The following is an 18,708-nucleotide window of genomic DNA, read 5'->3' as shown; positions in this document are numbered from 1 at the left end:
TACAGCTTAGCTAACAGCCCCACCTTGTTGAAGTCATCACAAGTCTGGATCATCTCAGCTGGCAAGCCTAGCGAGATGGCCCCTGAGATTGCAGTTGTGACCCACCCCTCCCTGCATAGCTCAGTGTACTACCCTGAAGACTGAACCTATCAACACTAAGAAATGGCTATAAAAATGTCTTGATGCATAGCTCAAAGTATGATGAATAGCTAACATATTCTACCGATGAAGATCAATACCAGAGGGCTGTACGCCCATGTGCAATACATGGCTTCTCAGTGTCTCAGAAAAACAGAAGAGAGTTAGCAAACTTAATTACTGGACTGACTTCTAAATAAAAACAATGTAGCATTTTAGCACTTTAAAGAGAGGTCAAAGATACTTCCAACACACAAATACAGAGTTCAGAACACATATCGTAGGCTCTGGAAGATTCGTAAGCCGGAAATAAATAGCCCCCCTTTAAACCTCCCACCCCCCATAGAACTAAGGAAAACCAAGCACCAACAATGACATCACAAGGAAACGCGAAAGGACAGGATGCTGTTGCAAGAAGTGCAACTGGCAAGATATTAAACAATCAAACCTTCTAGGAAGTTAGGCCAGGTTTTCTCCTCAGGATCCTCCAGAGTATGGTCCCAGTCTTCCTCAGGTGAGGCGCCATATGTGCACACAGGCGGAGCGGCGTTCACGAGCGCTCGTTCAATGGCAAGTTCTTCCAGGACGTCCAGGTCCAGTTCCTCTTCCTCCTCAACTTCCCCCTCAGGTTTGACAGCTGCTGAAGGTGGTTGGGCCCCATCTTGATGGCCAGCTATATGCTTCACCTCAATGATCTCTTCCACGACTACAATCTTCCTCCTCATGTTGGCCTCGTCTGCTTCTGGACCAAGAGAATGACAGCTGTCCACGAGGTGTGCCTGGGAGGAATCAGGTGTGGCAGTGACAGAGGGTGTGTCCTCCTTCAAGTCTTTTCGTTGGTCTTGTGGCACAGGGGCCTGGGGGACTGAGAACGCTTTATTTTCTGCCCTCTGCTTTCCTGCCTGAGCAGCAGAATGTAGTTCTGCAGCTCCTGTAATCTCCCCTTGCTTGAGAGACGGGTTGGCCTGTGCCTTTGCTCCAGTCGGCTCTGCAGCTACTGCTGGTTCTGCTGACGCTAAATCTCTGGCTGCGGGTGCTTCCCTCACAGAGGAGGATGTTTTTGGTTTCGGGACCTCCCGCTTGATTTTTTTCACAGAGAGCGGAGCTGGCTCCTCCTCCCCTTTGTCTGCCGGGGCCTCAGTGAACACAGCTGTTGCCTGTCTGATTTCTTCACTGCACATTCTTTCAGGAGTAATCGTTGGATGGCCATCAGTTTGCCCTGTGACCACGGCAGTGGGAGCAATGGCCTGGGGCAGAGAAAGTACATCAGTGGAGGAAAGTGGCTCTTCTGCAGGAGGGGAGACAGCCTCTGTGTTTATGGTTGCTTGAATGCGGGCCTGAGCTTGCTTTTTCGCTTTCCCTCTCTTTTTGCCTTTCGAAGATTCCTCAACCACAATGCTTAATGCAGCAGGGGCTTTCACCTCACACTCCTCAATCATTTCCTTTGATCCTGAAAGTACTACAGTGGCTTTCTCAACAGGTTTAGTGTTTTCTAGAGTCTCTTCAACAGTTACCGTCTTGTGCACAGTTACAGTTTCCATTCTAGTGACAGTCACTATCTCTGTTTCGGATGTCGAAGTTTCCTGGTGGGTTTTTACAGTCAGGTTGGTGTTGGTGACCCCATCTTTTGAGTAAAGTGTTCCCTGTGGAACTTTGCTAAAACGTGTTCCCTCAACCTTGTCTTTTACTTCTGCAGTGCCTTGAATCTCCACTGGGGGCAATGCAGCGAGAGCAACAAATGATTTAGAGACAGTCTGGTCCACAATTGGTTCAGGAGATAAATTCACCTCAATAGACATTTTGGCTTCTAACTTATTTTCAGCATTTGACGGTCCCTCAGGGTGAACTCTGGGTGGCAGTGTTGGTGTTTCAGATGTATCTTGTCTAACATCCAATGAAGCCTGGTTGACAGGAGCCTTATCTGCAGTCATCTTGACGCAAGGTATTTCTGCAGCCTTGGGTGTCGTAGCTTTCTCACGTGAGGATTTCTTCTTTTTCTTTTTTAATTTGGAGCTTGTTTCATTCTCAATGTCTTCTCCAGCAGGAATCTCTGCTAAGACAATGCTAGCATTATTCTGATCAGGACAGCATTCCTTTTTCAGCAATCCAGCTTTTTGTTCTAAGGGAGCAGAAACTTCAGAAAACATCAATGGTTTTTCAGCTTCTTCCACACTTTTCTCGATAATGTCCCCTTTACTCTTTGTCTCCATAGCTGTGCTCGTTTGTGATGAGATATCCACTGTTTTCCGGACAGTTTCAACTTCTGATGTGGGGGGTTCCAAAGTAATCTCTTTATTAACCTTCTGCGGCAAAGCTTTTACAGGGAGACTCTCTGCTGGAGATTCATCAAGCTTCTGAGCTACTACAATTGTTGATCGCTTTTCCTCCTTAATGGGATCTGCTTTCAGAAGTGGCTTGTTTGGGGTCTTTCCAGCTACAGGATTGAGCGTGCCCTGAGTTGTAGTTACTTTGGTGGTTCTAGTGATAGAACATTCAGCTGTCGTGGTCCTTTGTGCAGGTCCAATTGGTTCCTGAACCATCTTTACTTCTCTTTGTTCTTGTTTAATCTCTCTGGGGGGTTGAGTGGAGATAGCAGGCTTGCTGGTGGTTTTGTGATCTTCAGAAAGTTTAGGGATCTCCTGATGTTCAGGCCTATTAGTTACCTTCTGAGGCTTCTCTTTAACAACTACAGTTTCAACAGGGGCCTTCACCTCTGCAACCTTTATTGGTAGAGGAGAGGCATTTTCCACACTACTCTTCTCTTCTTTCACTTTTTTTGTGAGAGGAGCGGATTTAATTTCACTATGCTGTATAAGATCCTCTTTATCCTTGTCTTTCTTTGTTTCGTTGGCAGAAAACTGAAGAGAAGCCTTTGAGGATACACTCTCACACACAGTTACCTGTGTTGAGGAGTGGGTTTCATCTTTAGCCTTCTTAGCCTGCACCACATGGGCCTTTCCAACAAAGATCTCAGACACTGGACTCTGTTGTGAGGTGAAGAGGGGCTTGTTGCTGCTGACAGCAGCAGTCTGCTGAGAAGACATGTAGGTTATTTTAGCCTGGCCTTCACCAGCATTGGCATCTCTATTGCTGAAGCCCCTGCCTTTCATATAGAGCTGTTGAGGCTGGTCCATTGTTTCCCATGATGCTCTTGGTCTGGCTGGCTCAGCAGCAGCTGGGCGACCTCTGAACCTAGGGGTTCTATCACTGTACCCTTCCTCTTCTCCCTCTGCCATCTTATGGCGGTAGCCCTGGCGCTCAGCTAGCCCCTCACGGCTTTCTGACCCAGGCCTACCCCCTGGCTTCGGTACATACGACGTAGGGCCTTCAACGGTCTGGACCTGTGCACCACGACGGGAGATGGGAAGCATTGCTGCTGGTCTCTTTACTCTCTGTAGGGAGGCAGGGACGATCTCTGCAGGTAGGCGCAGATAGTCACGTAGGTAAACAATGCCCTCATTTGAGAGGTACCAGTAGAAATGCCTCCAGGAATATGTTTCCTTCACATAGCCTCTGGACTTGAGGGAGAGCATGGCCCGCATCACCTGTAAGTTGCTGATGCCTGGTATCTCAGGATGTTTTGTCTGTGGCCTTTTGTCCTTCTTGGCCACCATCACACCATCTCGAAACAGGAGCTCATAGATGGCCCTCAGATCCCTGAGGGGCATCACCATTCCCGCTACCATTGTGCTGTATGTTCTACTTCTCTTTCAGGATGAGGAACAGCAAGGAGCTGAAAAGTTCTTCAAGAGTGAAAGTTTACTGAATGGCCTCACTTGTTGGTACGTGAAATGATCCAGTGGCAAAACCAGCTGCCACGGGCTATTCAATTAGACAACAAGTATTCCTTTAGTTGTAGTGTCTTTCTTTAGCTTCTTCTGTTTGCTTTTTCCTTTTTAAAAATACAAAAACAATATGTCGTAAAAGGCATTCCAAGGTTTTCCAGAAGTTTTGGTTTTCCTCTAACACAGTTAAGAAAGTACTCTTTCCACAACCGAGCTGGCTGGGACGTGAACAGTCTGTTCTTCCGAGAAGGCAATGACAGAATGGAAGAGAGGGAGAGCGAAAGCGAGAGAGAGGAGTGTGTGTATGTGAGTAAGGGAAAGAGAGTGCAGCACTCCGTTCAGCTCCTCCTACCTTCTCTGTCTAATTCTGAGGAAAAGATGGCATGGAAAAAAGTACCAAAAGACCTCAAAAACACAGTCCAAAAAAAAATCACGACGCAAAAATTAAAAGGGAAAACATTTTGAATCCTCTTGTAAATGCTAGAAAGTATACGAGCGAGCGGACCAAATGAATGGAACAGTACACCTATGCAGTGTGCCTGAGCACATGTCCTGTTGCTCTGTGGACTGTAGAGAAACGCCCATGCACACGCCTCCTCCAATAAACACACATACATAGTCACAAACAGACCAGGGCTTTCTGACACACCCACACACTCCCCTTGGCATGTCACAGCATTCACTTTAAGAAGTGGGCTGTGAATTAGAGATTAGTGGCAGGACGGATAGACAGGCCTTCGGCATTGACAAGGAGGCAAATGAAAGACACGTCAGGTATTATCCGGTCGTGCAGCATTGTTTCGAAAGAGTTATTCAGAAACTCTTAAGTCCTCTGTTCAATGTTTTTAAATCACATTTTACGACTGTAATTATTGTGTCTAATATAGGTTTACATTATAGAAGAGATATAATTACTCAACTAGTAGATATGATGTTGGCTTCAGCTTACAATGCAGCTGGTATACTGCACAAAGCTATTCATACTAGTGTTTGTTTGGCAGGGCACTTAGCGACCGCCAGGTGGAGGAAATGAAAGAGGCTGACCACCTCAGGGTGACTCATTAGAAATGACGCAACCAACTGCAAGAAGCCCCATTCCCTTCGATTCTCTGCTGAGAGATACTTAGGTCCAAAGCCTGAAAATAGCAGTGAACCCACAATCTCTCCCACCCAACTATATAAAGAGAAGTGCATTATGGCTAACCTTTTGCAAGCTACCATGAACATGGGATCATATTACTACTCCCTGGATCCATTTTCTCTTTCCTCTGTGCATCTGTCTTTCTTTCTCATCTCTCTTGGTCTGTCAGTGAGTGTCTCCCCTGCTCTGGCATATCTCCATATGAAGAAACTAGAAGGGTAGACCACATGGTGCTGAAAGGGAATCTATATTTTGCTGCATGTAACTGTGAAGTGCAGTGTTGCAGGGATTATAGTAAAATGAAACTCAAAAGAGTGATTCAGTTGTGAAACTAGTGGTTGTGAATGGGAGGTAATGTGAGGCCTATGTTGATGTCAATGTCTGAAACCACACACCATTCCACATGCAGCCACCAGTGGGAAACTGTTTTGATTTTATTTGCCATGGTGACCAGCACATACTCTGACTCATTCTTATCAGCAGAGTAACAACCTGTGAATGTGTAGCACTGGACAGCTGAACTACACTGTCAACTTCCAGACAGCTGTCTGGAGGAAGCAGGCCAACTGTATAAAAACTGCACCCTGCATTTGGATTTTGTCTACCTAGCATCACCTATCAGCTCATTCAAGCCCAACAGCTTAATTATAGTCCTTACCTGTGAGCTTAAGACGCTTGGTGTCATTGGGTGTCATTTCATAAAACTTCTAAGTGGTTGATTTCAAAGTTGCGTAATAACAGTGAATTATCCGGCCTAAAAAATATCGTATGTAAACAAACACAATGAAAACAACCTTTTCGGAGACATCTATTCTAAGATTTAATAGACAGTGCCTCTGGGTAGTGCCAGTAGTAGCTTTACCTGTATGATTAGGGCGATGCAAAATCGTTGGGTTCAGCACTCGGCTTGATGAGAGTTGCGAAGCAGGGACATGGCTGGAAGGTATGCAAAGCCTTTCCCAACAGCCATACCACTGCGTGAATCAGTTCTCAGAGTCTCTGAGATCTCTGAAAAGTTGTACGTTGAATTAATCTTGAGTCTTACAACACGACAGAGTTATTATGTGCATGTTTGGCTTTGTCTGACAACAGAGAAAAGGTGGTGAAATATGCTAGAATTGTATGAGCATGAGTGTTTAATGCAAATCAGAGGTTTGCATTGCATCGGGTTCTTTGCATTTTTGCAGTGAGAGCGGATGACAGGAGCAGTGCTTGCATCTCTCAGAATTTCTGATTGCCTTGGGTTAAGAACAGCACAGAAAGCCGACAGCACATCAGAGAAAAAGGCCTGGCCTTAACTGCAAACAAAGCAATCCATGATGATTAAATGCCAGACAGCCATTCACTGAAGACATTTGTGTTGGGTTCCCTCTCATTAGTGCTAATTTGCATCGTGATGGCCACTGCTTTGCTCTCAAGGCTGCCAATCAGTATAATTTAATGCACTGCTAATGCACAAAGTGTTCAGTGAACAGTGAAGTGTTCAACAAAATGTGCTAACCAGGCTTCAAACCCAGTCCCGAGTCATCCTAGTCATCCCAAAGTTCAATATCCTGCCTTTCTATTTCCCCCTCTATATGTGGAGTGTCACTTCTGTTGCTCTTTATACTGGCACAGCATACTGGCATAGCCTCTCCAGCAACCCTGTCAAGATTTGACATTGGGTTATTCTATTGCAAACAGAATGGATCAACAGAAATAGATCACAACTATAAGTGAGCTTCTAGTCTCTACTTGTATCACCAGGTTCTATTTTGTAACTATTCAAAAGTTTCTGCAGAAATATTTTTTTGAAAGTAATGCCAGAATTGAACCCTGATTGTGTTTAGTCAATTAAAGTAACTTCACTTGGAAGGACTGAATGAATGAACAAGGTTCCCGTGCACCATTCTGCCCTTCTGCTTCAGTGTCTCAGACTTCCCCACTGCCAAAAATAGAACTGACAGGAGTACTAGTCCACGTCCTGGCGCACGAGGGCCTAATGGTCCAGCACACGTGAACCCCCCTCTGATATCAGAGCCCAGACACTTGAGCCGGCTCCAAGGAAAGGAAAGGTCAGGGTGTCATTTGGTACAGAGGGTTGATTGTGACAGAGTGAGGGTGATCCTCAGAAATCACACTGAATACCAACCTTTCCAAAACGGGCCTTCATACTTCTGTGACCTTGGACACACACACTATCACCTCAAAATAATCATGTCTGAGGTCAAAAGTATTTACTGTCCCACAATAACCTTTTATAATCATCAGTATTTACACTTGAATTATAGATATTTGCTCATTTTGGAGCTGTATTCATTCATAGTTTTTTTAACGGAGCCAAAGAAAGTGGAAAGAACAATGCATGTTACTGTGGTCTAATATTCAAGAGGATCCCTATATGGCAGAGCCTCTTCAACATTAGGAGAGCAGATGTTCTCGAGTTAGTAGCAATCAAGAGTTTTGTTATTGCAATCCCTGTACTGCAGAGTGGCTGAGTTTCAAAGTGCAAGCAGGCTGCTAGAATATTTATATCTATAAAAAATCTTCAACTCATTGTCTCTTTTAAGTGTAATTAAACAAGCATACTGAACTCAAACTCTATCCAGTGGTTGTGGCAGACCGATCCAATCCAGTGCACATGTCCACCCCTGCGTTTGCGTGCATGAGTGTGTGTATGAGTGTGTGCATGAGTGTGTATAAGTGTGTGCATGAGTGTTTGTATGCATTGAAAAGGGTGTGTGTATAGTTAGGCCTATTTCAACCATGAGTCTTGAGGAAACTGACTAGTAGCTTTAACATTAGCTATGAGGAAGAGTTCCTGTTTTGGTCAAGGGCAGGGTAAACACCATGGCAACTATGAGCTGTGTTATGAGGAACCACACACGCAAGCATACAGACATAGACAAATTATCTGGGTTAAAGGATTTGAAAGACTTGTTTGCATTGTAAATCTTACAACGGCTCGTCCAAGTTGTTTCACAAACATCCACCAAAAAACCACCGGTACAATTTTCCCCTTTCTTTCAGTACAAGAAGCTTCTTTAGGAGAAAGGAACATGTTTACGAGCTACAGGTCAAGCGTCGAGGCCGACCCCTTCAGCCTAGTGGCAGCTGCTTTCTTTCAAAGGCTGACGTGTGCAAAAGGACTAACACCTCGCACTGAAGAATCTGTCAAAGCAGCTGAAAAGGGTCTGTAGGCTCCATGTCAACCTGTATCGGCACACATCACAACCTGCATCAGCACACAGCAGAAGGCCAAGGACCCCCCCTCCTCAAAATTATAAAGATTTCAGAGACATTTTATAAACAAATGCTCCTACCGGAAATAGCAAAAGATACTCTAGTCTTAATTGAAGGTAGGTTTGAAATAGATTGCAGGTTTAAGTTGAACATGGCTTCACAACAAGGATGAAATTATAGTGTTGAAATAGTATTTCTTCAGCCATGGCCAACTAACTCACAACATGATGGCACACCTACTGTATTCTGATTCTTGCTCTTTCAAATAATATATGAAAGATTGGGTAGATCAATCGTAGATTACACATTGGTCTGGGGAAGCTGCTGTCATTTTCTTCAGCACAAGAGGCGTGATCAACGGGCCTTGTTTTGTACGCGATTGGATGCTAGCCGTCGCTTCCCAAAAACGTATCGGAAGCAGAAAGAAATGTATTACTCTTCTCCAGACCTTTCTGTAGGGCAAATTCAAATCACCGGCAGAAAAGACGAGGCTACCCAGTCTAGTAGATATCCAAAGGTAAATACAGACTTCATACAACACCACTGAGTGTATTTTCAGTGAGTGGAGGTGCCCTTGCAAAAAGGTTGCATAGAGCAGGCACGCCAAGTAGAGCAGAGAAAGAAGTCTCTGACTCACAGGAAAGAAGAACACAATAAGTGTTTAACCTTGGGGTATGTCCACCACAGAGCTAAATGTTGACAATCTAATGATATTTAGATAACATTGAAAATAGGTCAAGAATCATTGAGTATGAGATGTGTGCTATATGGAGGGGGGTAGGGTACAGTGATATAAAGCAGAGGCACCATGATTGGCTAAAAGAGAGGTGGATAGTTTGGCAGCATACACTAAACCTTTGTTTTTAATGTACACTATTCTAAACACTGGGCACATAAAGTGTTTCCAGACAAAGAGCCTTATGTTTTAGGAACTGGGGAACGAAGAAAAAAACAGAGTGAGAGACAGAGGAAAAAGAGAAAAAAGGTGTCTTTGGCATTTCTCAAGCTGCAGCTAAAATAAACAAACCCCTGTTCTAGGGTAATTAGGATTTTAAAAAAAAGGGGTAGTGGAAAGTATATGTTGAGTGATCGACATTGGGTGCACTACAGCTGAGGAACTATAAACAAAAATGATTGCCCTGAAATAAGTCCCGGAAACTATTGTTACTTATGTTTATGCAACACCAATAAATATAAAAGTATGTGTTTGTACCAACTTTCCTTAGTGTGTGTCCCTAATCACAGCTTTTAAACAATTCAAGCCGACAAGTCAAACCAGCAGAGCTGTTAGTACAGTCCTGGGCCCAGCGATATTTAACGTCATGAGTAAGAATAACCCACTGTGGTGCTGGGAAGAAAGGTTGGCACTTGGCGTCTGCCAGCCTCGCATACGCACAAACCAAAATGGAAAAGCTATAAAGAGGTGCTGGCTTGAGGTAAAAACGACAAGGCTTATTTGTGTCCTAAACTCCACAAGTCAGGGCTCGGACTGGCTTCTCCTTTTCCAGAATGGAAAGAAAAATGAAGTCAACGATTAGCGCCCCTTCCTTGCCCGCAGAAAGAAAGAAAAAAGTAACAGACGTAACAATTGCCAAATCCCACTTACCCTCCTCCCATCAATGTTTGCTTCTGTCTCTCTCTATTTCTATCCCTCTATTTCTCCATCTCCCTCTCCCTCTCACTCCCTCTAAAATTGGGGAACTGGCAATACGGTATATGCTGACAAACAAAACAGTGTTCCCGGTCCCTACAGGCCGATTGAGCTGGATACGATATCATCAGAATTTCCGGCTCCACTGCTCATTGGTTGAGGAGTTTTGCTGGAATAACGTGACACGTCTTGTGACAAGTCATAAGTCAAAAGGAGCCCAGGTTACTACACTCCCTGCACACCTTCATTCACGAGCGGTCAGGCTACCGATGCCTCCGCCTGTTCCCTAGGAGAACACTCTGTGTACCAAGCATGCCTAGTGCTTCTCATCCTTATCTTGTCAAAGCAGTAAATTCTTAACTGTATGGAGCATGGGACGTTCCATAAGGTTCCAGTAGAAACACGTTCCAGAAGGGACATTGTTTTATGGGTTAAGCTGGGGGCTTTACCCTGTGAGCCTTGTGCGTTTTAGAGCTGTATTTAAAATCAGCGAGACATTTACACACTTTTTTTTAAAACTGTTTTACTACAGTTGAATGCTGCACAAGTTCACCATCGTAAACTCTTCATTCCAAAGTCCATGGGATTCAAGTTGTTTTGAGTGCCGCAAAACATAAACAAACACCACACCTCTTTTGTGACACAAGGTAATATATAATAATACATTTTGCTCTTCATCTTTTATCGTCAACTGCCAGTGAACGGCGTCGGAATGGCTCTTGAATCATCAGAAGGATAGCTTACCTTTTTTAGAGGTACGCCAAAAGCGATCTCCAAGGGGGTCCCCACTGTCCACACTGGTTTGATTTAGATTTAGCATGGTTAAGTCACAACCTCACTAGCTACCCTCACTAGTCTGGCGAAAACTACCGCTGGCTGCTTCTCGTAAGCCCCTGGAAGCCCATTTCGTGGCAGGCAAAGCAGAGAATAATGGCCAAAGATGGGGACAAGGGAGCAAAGAGAGGGAGTGGAAGGGTGCTGGCGATGGGTGGACAGAATATAGTACCAAAAAAAAAAGGAGACACAAAGGACTCTCTTCATCCCCTTCTCAAAAAAGGCACACATGAACATCTAGACTATAAATCTGAGGGCCTCCTCAGACCCAACATGTCCTTCTTTTGCTGCCCCGGCTACCATGCCCGACGTCCCTCACATCTAGGAGAGCCCGTTGCATTGTCCCAGCAACACTAACTGCGGTACACACACTGGAGGCCTTGTTCCTCACAGGGCCTCCGATATTTCAGCCCACAGTGTTTGAGGCCAAGGGTGGACATTGTAAAGCATTGAGACGAGGAACGAGCAGGAGAATAAGACTTAAAAAAGGGGGGGGGGGGGGGGGGGGGTTGACTCGTGCCAGCACTGCTAAGAGCAACTGAACTAAAAGGCACCGGTAAGGCATCCAGAGCCTTCGCCCACAGAATAATATGTGGTTGGATCCTGCATACTTATGTCAATTAACTTTTACCAGGGCGAAACAAGCAGGCAGGTCTTCTTCCAGGCCCGTACTGTATTATGGAGCAATGGTTCTGAAAACAATTTCCATTATGGAAGATAACATCTATATGGGTGGAGGAAACCATGGAAATAGCTTGTTAAAACCATTGCTCCATAATATCGGGCATGCGTAGAGGAGTTCTGGACCCAGTGTGGGAAGAAATATGGTATTTGATTGTGCGCTCCTCTACGATGTGTTATGACAAGGATGTCAAGGATTTGCCTTTGATTTACAACCCGCATGGCATCCTTGCCGCATCAAGTAAACAAGCCCCCGCACTGGGCCCCACTGTGAAGTAAACCAAGCACACCACCCCTGATGCTCCCTGTTGAGGTTGCTGCTGCCTCACGCCCTAAATTATGGAGCAATGTTTTTTTACAATCCATTTCCGTGAAGGTAGATAGCTATCTATCTGGGAGGAGGATTCCATCTAAAGTTGTAACAGATATGCCGAGATAAGAAGAGAGTGGATGGAGCCACACCGCCCAACTGAACACTGAATAATGCAGGAGACATTTAAACTGCCGCACCGAATGAAGAAATTGAAAATGGTTATGTCGAAAGTCTACTGAGAATCGTTCTAGTGTAGTGTCACTGTCCAGACATGCACAAAGCAAGATAAATGATGTTGACGATAGCAAAGAGACAGAATAAAGAACAGCTTGTTTTCTCATAAGGGTTCCTGATTTCTATATAGTCTAACCAATCCTAACTGGAAACAGACTATCACAAAATGGTGCTGGAGTGTTCTGGTAAAGGGAATTTAAAATGGCTGTTTAACACACCAGGTTTGAACGTGCCAGCCAACGGGGGCTAGTCCATTTGCGCCACCCAGAGACCTACTTCTGACTTTGAAAAAGTGTGCAAGAGAGAGTGAGAGAAAGAAAGAGAGAGAGAGAGAGAGAGAGAGAGAGAGAGAGAGAGAGAGAGAGAGAGAGAGAGAGAGAGAGAGAGAGAGAGAGAGAGAGAGACAGAGAGAGAGAGAGAGAGAGAGAGAGAGAGAGAGAGAGAGAGAGAGAGAGAGAGAGAGAGAGAGAGAGAGAGAGAGAGAGAGAGAGAGCATGTAATGCAATATGATAGACTATATTCGACACTGGAGGCCAGGCAACAAGTTGGTTTATCGCTAAGATTTGCTTAAGACACAGTGGGTGATAATTAAGGGAGTCACCATGTGAATACAATTTCAAAATTCTGGATAAAAAGAAGTATTAGTATTGAAACGAGGTGGGAAAAACACCATGTGTGGAATGTTTTTTCAGTGACTCAGTGACTCAGACCACACGTGGGTGTGTCCATACTCAAGCTTCTGGTTGCCATAGCAATCCAACTACCAGGATAGGAAATTTTCATGTGCTCTCCATTTCTGAGGTCACAAGGAACGAGCGCTATCTGTTACCATTGGCAACCATTCCCCAAACAAAAAAAACAGACACCAGATCCGGTCTGAGGCCGTTCTGACCGGATCCAGTCGGTCACAGTGGCAGATTTGCATTGCAACCTCAAGTGACTGAGATGTATCTTTAGATAGACCAATCTAAATGCATCCATCACACTATAAATACTTCACCCACAAAACTACAAATGCAAGCACGTGAGCACACACACACATGCACACACAAGCACATGTTCGTGCACAAACAACACATACACCCTCCAGAAGGTGATTTATTATCCACATTCCAATAAAAACCATTCCATCTGGAGAGAATGAATCAGTTGCATTCTTTTCCCTCAGCCAATCACAGAGAGCATGGGAAGGGAAGAAAGGGTTGCCTTTCACGAAACAAAGGCTGGCAGTAACTTCTGTCATTTGTTTGTGGCGTGGAGCATAAGCGCCCTTTTCTCCCGACCTTCAGACATGGACTCCAGCGGTGACTCACATCCTTTTCATCCAAGTTTATGAACTGCATTCAGGGACAACGAAAACTCCACAAGAGAGCTCTGTTTTCTTTGTATCCCAGAGCAATATGATGTATTGTTGTGTGTTGATAAAAGTGAACAGCCATAGCAGCTCGTTGCTGCTAAGGTCATCAGGATGTTTAATCCTGTCCTTAGTGTGCGTGAACTACCTTAATGGGGATCATTTGAACATTTCCAGGCACCAGTGTACTGGTCCTAGTGTGGAAAGAAATATGAAATTTGATTGGGGGCGCCTCTATGATCTGTTATTACAGCCCTAACGGACCTCAACCGTCTGGCCTCAACGCTGCATCATCTAAATAAGCCCCCGCAGTCTTGGCCACGCTCTTCAGTAAACCAAGCACTCCACGCCTGAACACTGTTGATTTTTGCGCTTGATGCCACATTGACCCAGTAGCCATTGCATATGGATATGTCTATGATTTGGTCTTTGTCTTGGCCAGGACCACACAGATAGATACTTCCTGGGACCGGTGAAAGAGCATGTATTGAGACTTCCCCTTTGTCTGTTTCGACAAGCGAAGCTGGGCTGGGTCCAGGCTCAACTGTATCCTGTTTTTAGACACTAAACCCATGGAAAACCCGCCTCCGGTATCGTGTGTGAGGTATTAGTTAAGTGTCTGAACAATGGACACAGCAGCATAGTATCCTGAAGACCTTCCTCCCAAATGTCCGATCATATAAATACAGCAGGACAGAGTTAACCCATGCCCCAATCTGAACTGCAGACGAGTCACATATGCATCGCTTCACTTATTTGTTATATGTTTATATAATATAATATTGTCTAGTCTCTTAGTTCACAACTGATCCCCCAAAATGAGAATTACAGTTCTGGTCAACGAATAATGCAAGCAATGTTTAGTTAGTATGGTAGTATTTCTGTGTAAACTGTGTGGCAACATACGGCCCACCCAGAGAGTATTCTACCCTACCGGACTTATCAGGTTACTCCCTTGACACTAGTGACATTTGCTCTATGTCTTCACAGAGCCATGGAGAGCCTGCAGACCAACTAGGGCATCTAATGGAGAACGTATTATAGAATAACAGAAATGTATCAGGAGAAGATGTTGTACATTACAATAAACCGTCTTGCCTCAAATAGATATGCAAATATTATACTGCACTCTTCATGCCATCGTAATTTGTCAGACATGCACACATGGCACATAAAATAGTACAATCAAATTAAAAAAGGTTATGCTTTGCGGAAGTAATCTAAAACCAGTCAGATTAGATTTCAAAAGCACCTATCTGGCTTTGCTGTACTAACAATGAATACTATGTAGGGTGTGGTCGTTGTGCACCTGTGAACAGCTTATTGGAAGAAAAAAAATGTGATAGATAAAAAAAAAACGACCAAAAAGAATGACTCTTCTTCATGTATTGCCTAAACATGGTATATCACAGAAAAAACACTTGGATAACATTTTAGTATATGCTACACATAAACCTCCTAAGATGGTGCAATTTGAATGGTTCGCTATCTTGGGATGTTTGGCAATATCCCATGATTGAGATCTCAACCTCGGGATATTGTTTTCGTAATGGGGAGCGTACGTGACGGTCGTCTCGTCATGCTAATAAAAACAAACAAACCACTAATAAAGTGCTCATGTGTAGTATAAAACAATTATTCACCTCAGGCTCCCTGAATAGTGTTCACACTATTCACTTCGCCTTCGGAGAATAGTTGTTAAAGAGTATGTGTTTTGTATTTTGACACTAAACATATACATTCTTGGCATAGTTAGGGCAACGTTTAGAGTTAAATGATAACAGAAAAGGGAGGTTAACACCAAGCACCCCTCAGACACACCAACACAAACAGTCCATCACAGCTTCATGGCCTAGTGGGCTTCAACAAAACAACCGTCTATGAGAAGACCAGCCCACAAGAGGCTTCCATTTAAATGTTTATCGCGACTAAACCGTTGCAAATGGTCTCAAAGGGCCCCCGAACAGGGATCTTCGAGAGCAATAATACCAGTCAGTACAGGGCGGGTAGGGGGTTGGCCTGTGATTTACACAGGCCTGGCCTCAATCAGGTGTTACAGCCTGGTGTAGGACATTCCAGAAACCAGAATTGTTGAAAGAGTATTGAAGTTGTGTGCACATAGGCACGTTGTGACCCAACCGTTAAAGAAAAACATGTTTGATTGTTATACGACAACTGACCTTTCAGGTGTCTGTGATTTACTTCAATGTCGAATATGGTATGCATGGAGGGGGTTTATGTGTCCCTGTGCATGTTTGAGTTCCTGTGAAATATGTATGTATGTGTGTAAGCCCTGACAAATATCTGAAGGGTCCCACAGTGGGCAAACATTGAGCAGAGTTCTCCCCTTGTAACATTGCAGACTAATCTTAAAAAGATAAAGGAAACATTTGCATACTGACATCTACGTACAAGAAATCGAAAGTCATGCCAAAGTCGGACAAGGCATGGAAATGTAGAGCAAATGTCTCACCCTTAAACAATCAAAATAATCAAATAATTAAGATTGATTTATCAATGCTTTTTTACAATCAGTAAATTAAAATTTCTAATTACAGTACTTGTTTGACACAGCGGATCAGGGGGTTCTTCTGACAACAAAGGAATGGAAGAGGCACTCACCTGAAAAAGAAAGAAAGACATACAGATATGAATACATTAGCTGGTTCAATGCTTTGTAATTTCTTCCTCATGCGCTCTTCTGACAATGTTTTAGATTACTGGGTCAAAAGATATTTGACAAGGGACTCTTTTGACAACCTCATGTGAACACATGTTTGCACATCTGTCAGATAACTTGGTTTCATTTTGGTAGAAATATTTTTTTTTTATTGGCACGTTTTGATGGTGACGCAAGTGCTGTGTTTAAAGACCTTTGCATACAGCAGAATATTGTATTTCCATTCACATTGTGTGATGAGTGAAAATACATAAACGGGCATGGCTAGCATACCTGCTTAATGCACAGTTTGAAAGTGAAGCTGAATGGAGGAAGGGGAGGGAATGACACACCCTTAGCGTTCACAAGGCAGCCAAACGTTGACTCTTGTGAACATGTGAAGAGCACCATCTACTGGGCAAGTAGAGACAGGGCTTCTACTTAGAAAGTTTAGTAAAAACCAAAGTTAGTCTACAGCGGTTTCCTTGAGTCGTTTCTTCAGCCAGAGATTAAACTGAGGCGCTCAACTGCATTATATAATCTCAGATCCAAGTCTGACTACTGCTCCTACAAGCAATAAGTGCACATGGTTGTAGTCAGCATGTATGTTGAAGTCGCTAAGCACTCTTGGAGTAAATGTAACGCAGCATTAAAACAAATCCACTTTCAAAACATCTTACACAAAGAACAGATTTTAATATTCTAATTAAAGTATGGATTTATTTTAAAATAAAATATACAATAGAGTAGACATTGCATTTACGATGTTAGCATTTACATACTTAAACTCATTTAGAAAAAACAAATGTATAAATTCAAAGACTCAAAGTTATGCCTGCTTCCCTATAGAGTATAGGGGTATACGGTCCCCCTGACATTTACCGCCCAGAGCGTTCCGCTGACACCAATCCCAGGCACCAACTGTCCGCTGCCTACATGAGTTATATACAAGGGTTAATCATCCTCCCTCCCTACTGCCTCCTGGCTCCGGACGGCGTAACCAACACTCTTGGTAAATCATCACCTTATGGCATCAGTCAACAAGGAAATATGCAGTTCTCAGAATCTGGCATTCAAACATTTAATAAGTTAAATGTAAGATAAAAAACAATGGTTGCAAACAATTGTCATTTAGTATATCATTTCCAAATGAAAATGTTCCTAAAGATGACGTGATACATTAAGTCATCAACTTTTGCTTGATGTATTCAAAGCATGCAGGGCAAAGACTTGTACTCTAGGGGGCGGCATTTACATCTTCACTCTCCTTATCCAACACACCCATAAACCCAAGGCCATTTTCAAGCTTTTGTGGTGTGATCAGGGACCACCTCCGGACTGAACACCCACACACAAACTGACAGACACACGGTTATTTTGTGCTCGGTGGGTGTGTTGGGGATGACTTTGACAAACGCCCTGGTTTTGACAGAGCTATGCCACAGCAATATATTTTCCTCCGGGGTCATTACAGTACAGTGAAAGGAGCTTTTTATATCGTGGCTAGCATCTCTGTCTGTAGCCGCAAGACTTGGGAACGGGACACAGTAGGTTTTGAAGGGCTTAGCCGACCATAAAGAGTTGTTATGCACTGCTATAGCTGCTGTCAAAGTATAGGGGTAAAAGGGAGCTCTTCAGCGAAGGATACTTTAAAATCTCTGACACAGTGTGGATTTCTGCGACCAATGCAAATCACCCTATAATGACAGCCACCACCTTGAGGCTGTGATTTGCCTCTGACAAGATTAAGTAGTCTCTTGTTGTAAAAGTTTGATGACTCACGCACTATATATTATATAAATATATGTGATGCCTATATCTGGATGTCAATTTGGTGGGCTTTTCTAAATAAGGACAGACCTAATTTCTAAGTGAAATATCGAGTTGAACCCAAACTTCCTACTTGCCACTGAGCTGGGATCAGGTGCAGATCAAGCTCGCCAGTTCCATTATCAGGGCCACCATGAGTCCAGGGCCAAATTGAGTTAGCGTGAGTCAAATGATTTTAGGTTGCAAACTTTGTCAGATGTTATAATGAATAATAAACTAACCTCAAATGAGTTTAGAGAAGATTTAAGGGCCATTTTTTGAGTGTGATTTTTTGAGATGGCATGGCAAAACATCAGCTATGAGTTTGTGAAAGGCTCTCTGAGAATATCTGTTTCAAGTTGACTGTACATTACTCTGTATGAGACTAGGTTGTATAATGCTACCAGTTCACTTTTTACCAATCAGGACATCTAATGGATAGGGACTCCGTCTTGCCTTTCAATCCCAGGTGTGTGATATGATTCTCAACGGCGGAAGGGTGGGAGTAGAGAGGGAGGGGACGATTGTGGTTAGTTACAATAGCCTGTCCTCGTCTGCCTTTTCCTCTCTTCAGTCTCTTTTCATCTCTTTTTACAACTCATGAATCTTACCTATTTAACCTGTATGTATCAGATGATGATGCATGTATAATCTGCAACATTGCTTCCATTGTCTTTCTAAAGGACGGAAAAAAGTCAGACAGAGATGACATTAAACTATAAGATGTTAGAATGCAGGTAGGAAAGGCAGTAGAGGGTCCCAAACAATCCTGATCTACACAATTATTACCATCTGACAAACTTGCCTTCCTGTGGACCCTGCAAGCAGAGACAGGAACGTGGTACATGACATAAACCACACTCATAAAGCTGTGCAAACATCAAGAC

The 18,708-nt window shown here is 43.7% G+C and overlaps 1 protein-coding gene across 15 annotated transcripts in view; it reads right to left on the bottom strand.

Moving 5' to 3' along the window:
- LOC130391489 (plectin-like) overlaps positions 1-18,708 on the bottom strand; it is a 108,190-nt gene that overhangs the window by 54,786 nt on the left and 34,696 nt on the right. For 3 of the 15 annotated variants that reach the window (XM_056601658.1, XM_056601657.1, XM_056601661.1), the window contains exon 1: positions 587-4,574. The exons of 8 other annotated variants lie outside the window; for them this stretch is intronic. In XM_056601658.1, the coding sequence (XP_056457633.1) occupies positions 587-3,824 (3,238 nt within the window). In that variant the 5' untranslated portion in view covers positions 3,825-4,574. Of the gene's footprint in view, positions 1-586; positions 4,576-18,708 lie in introns of those variants that run through there. 4 more of the 15 variants (XM_056601671.1, XM_056601672.1, XM_056601659.1 and 1 more) reach the window with 3 other exon arrangements.

This window comes from Gadus chalcogrammus, chromosome 11 (assembly GCF_026213295.1).
Source record: "Gadus chalcogrammus isolate NIFS_2021 chromosome 11, NIFS_Gcha_1.0, whole genome shotgun sequence".
Lineage (NCBI taxonomy): Eukaryota > Metazoa > Chordata > Actinopteri > Gadiformes > Gadidae > Gadus > Gadus chalcogrammus.
The sequence above is the reverse complement of the archived record's forward strand: the minus strand, read 5'-3'. Positions and strand labels throughout refer to the sequence as shown.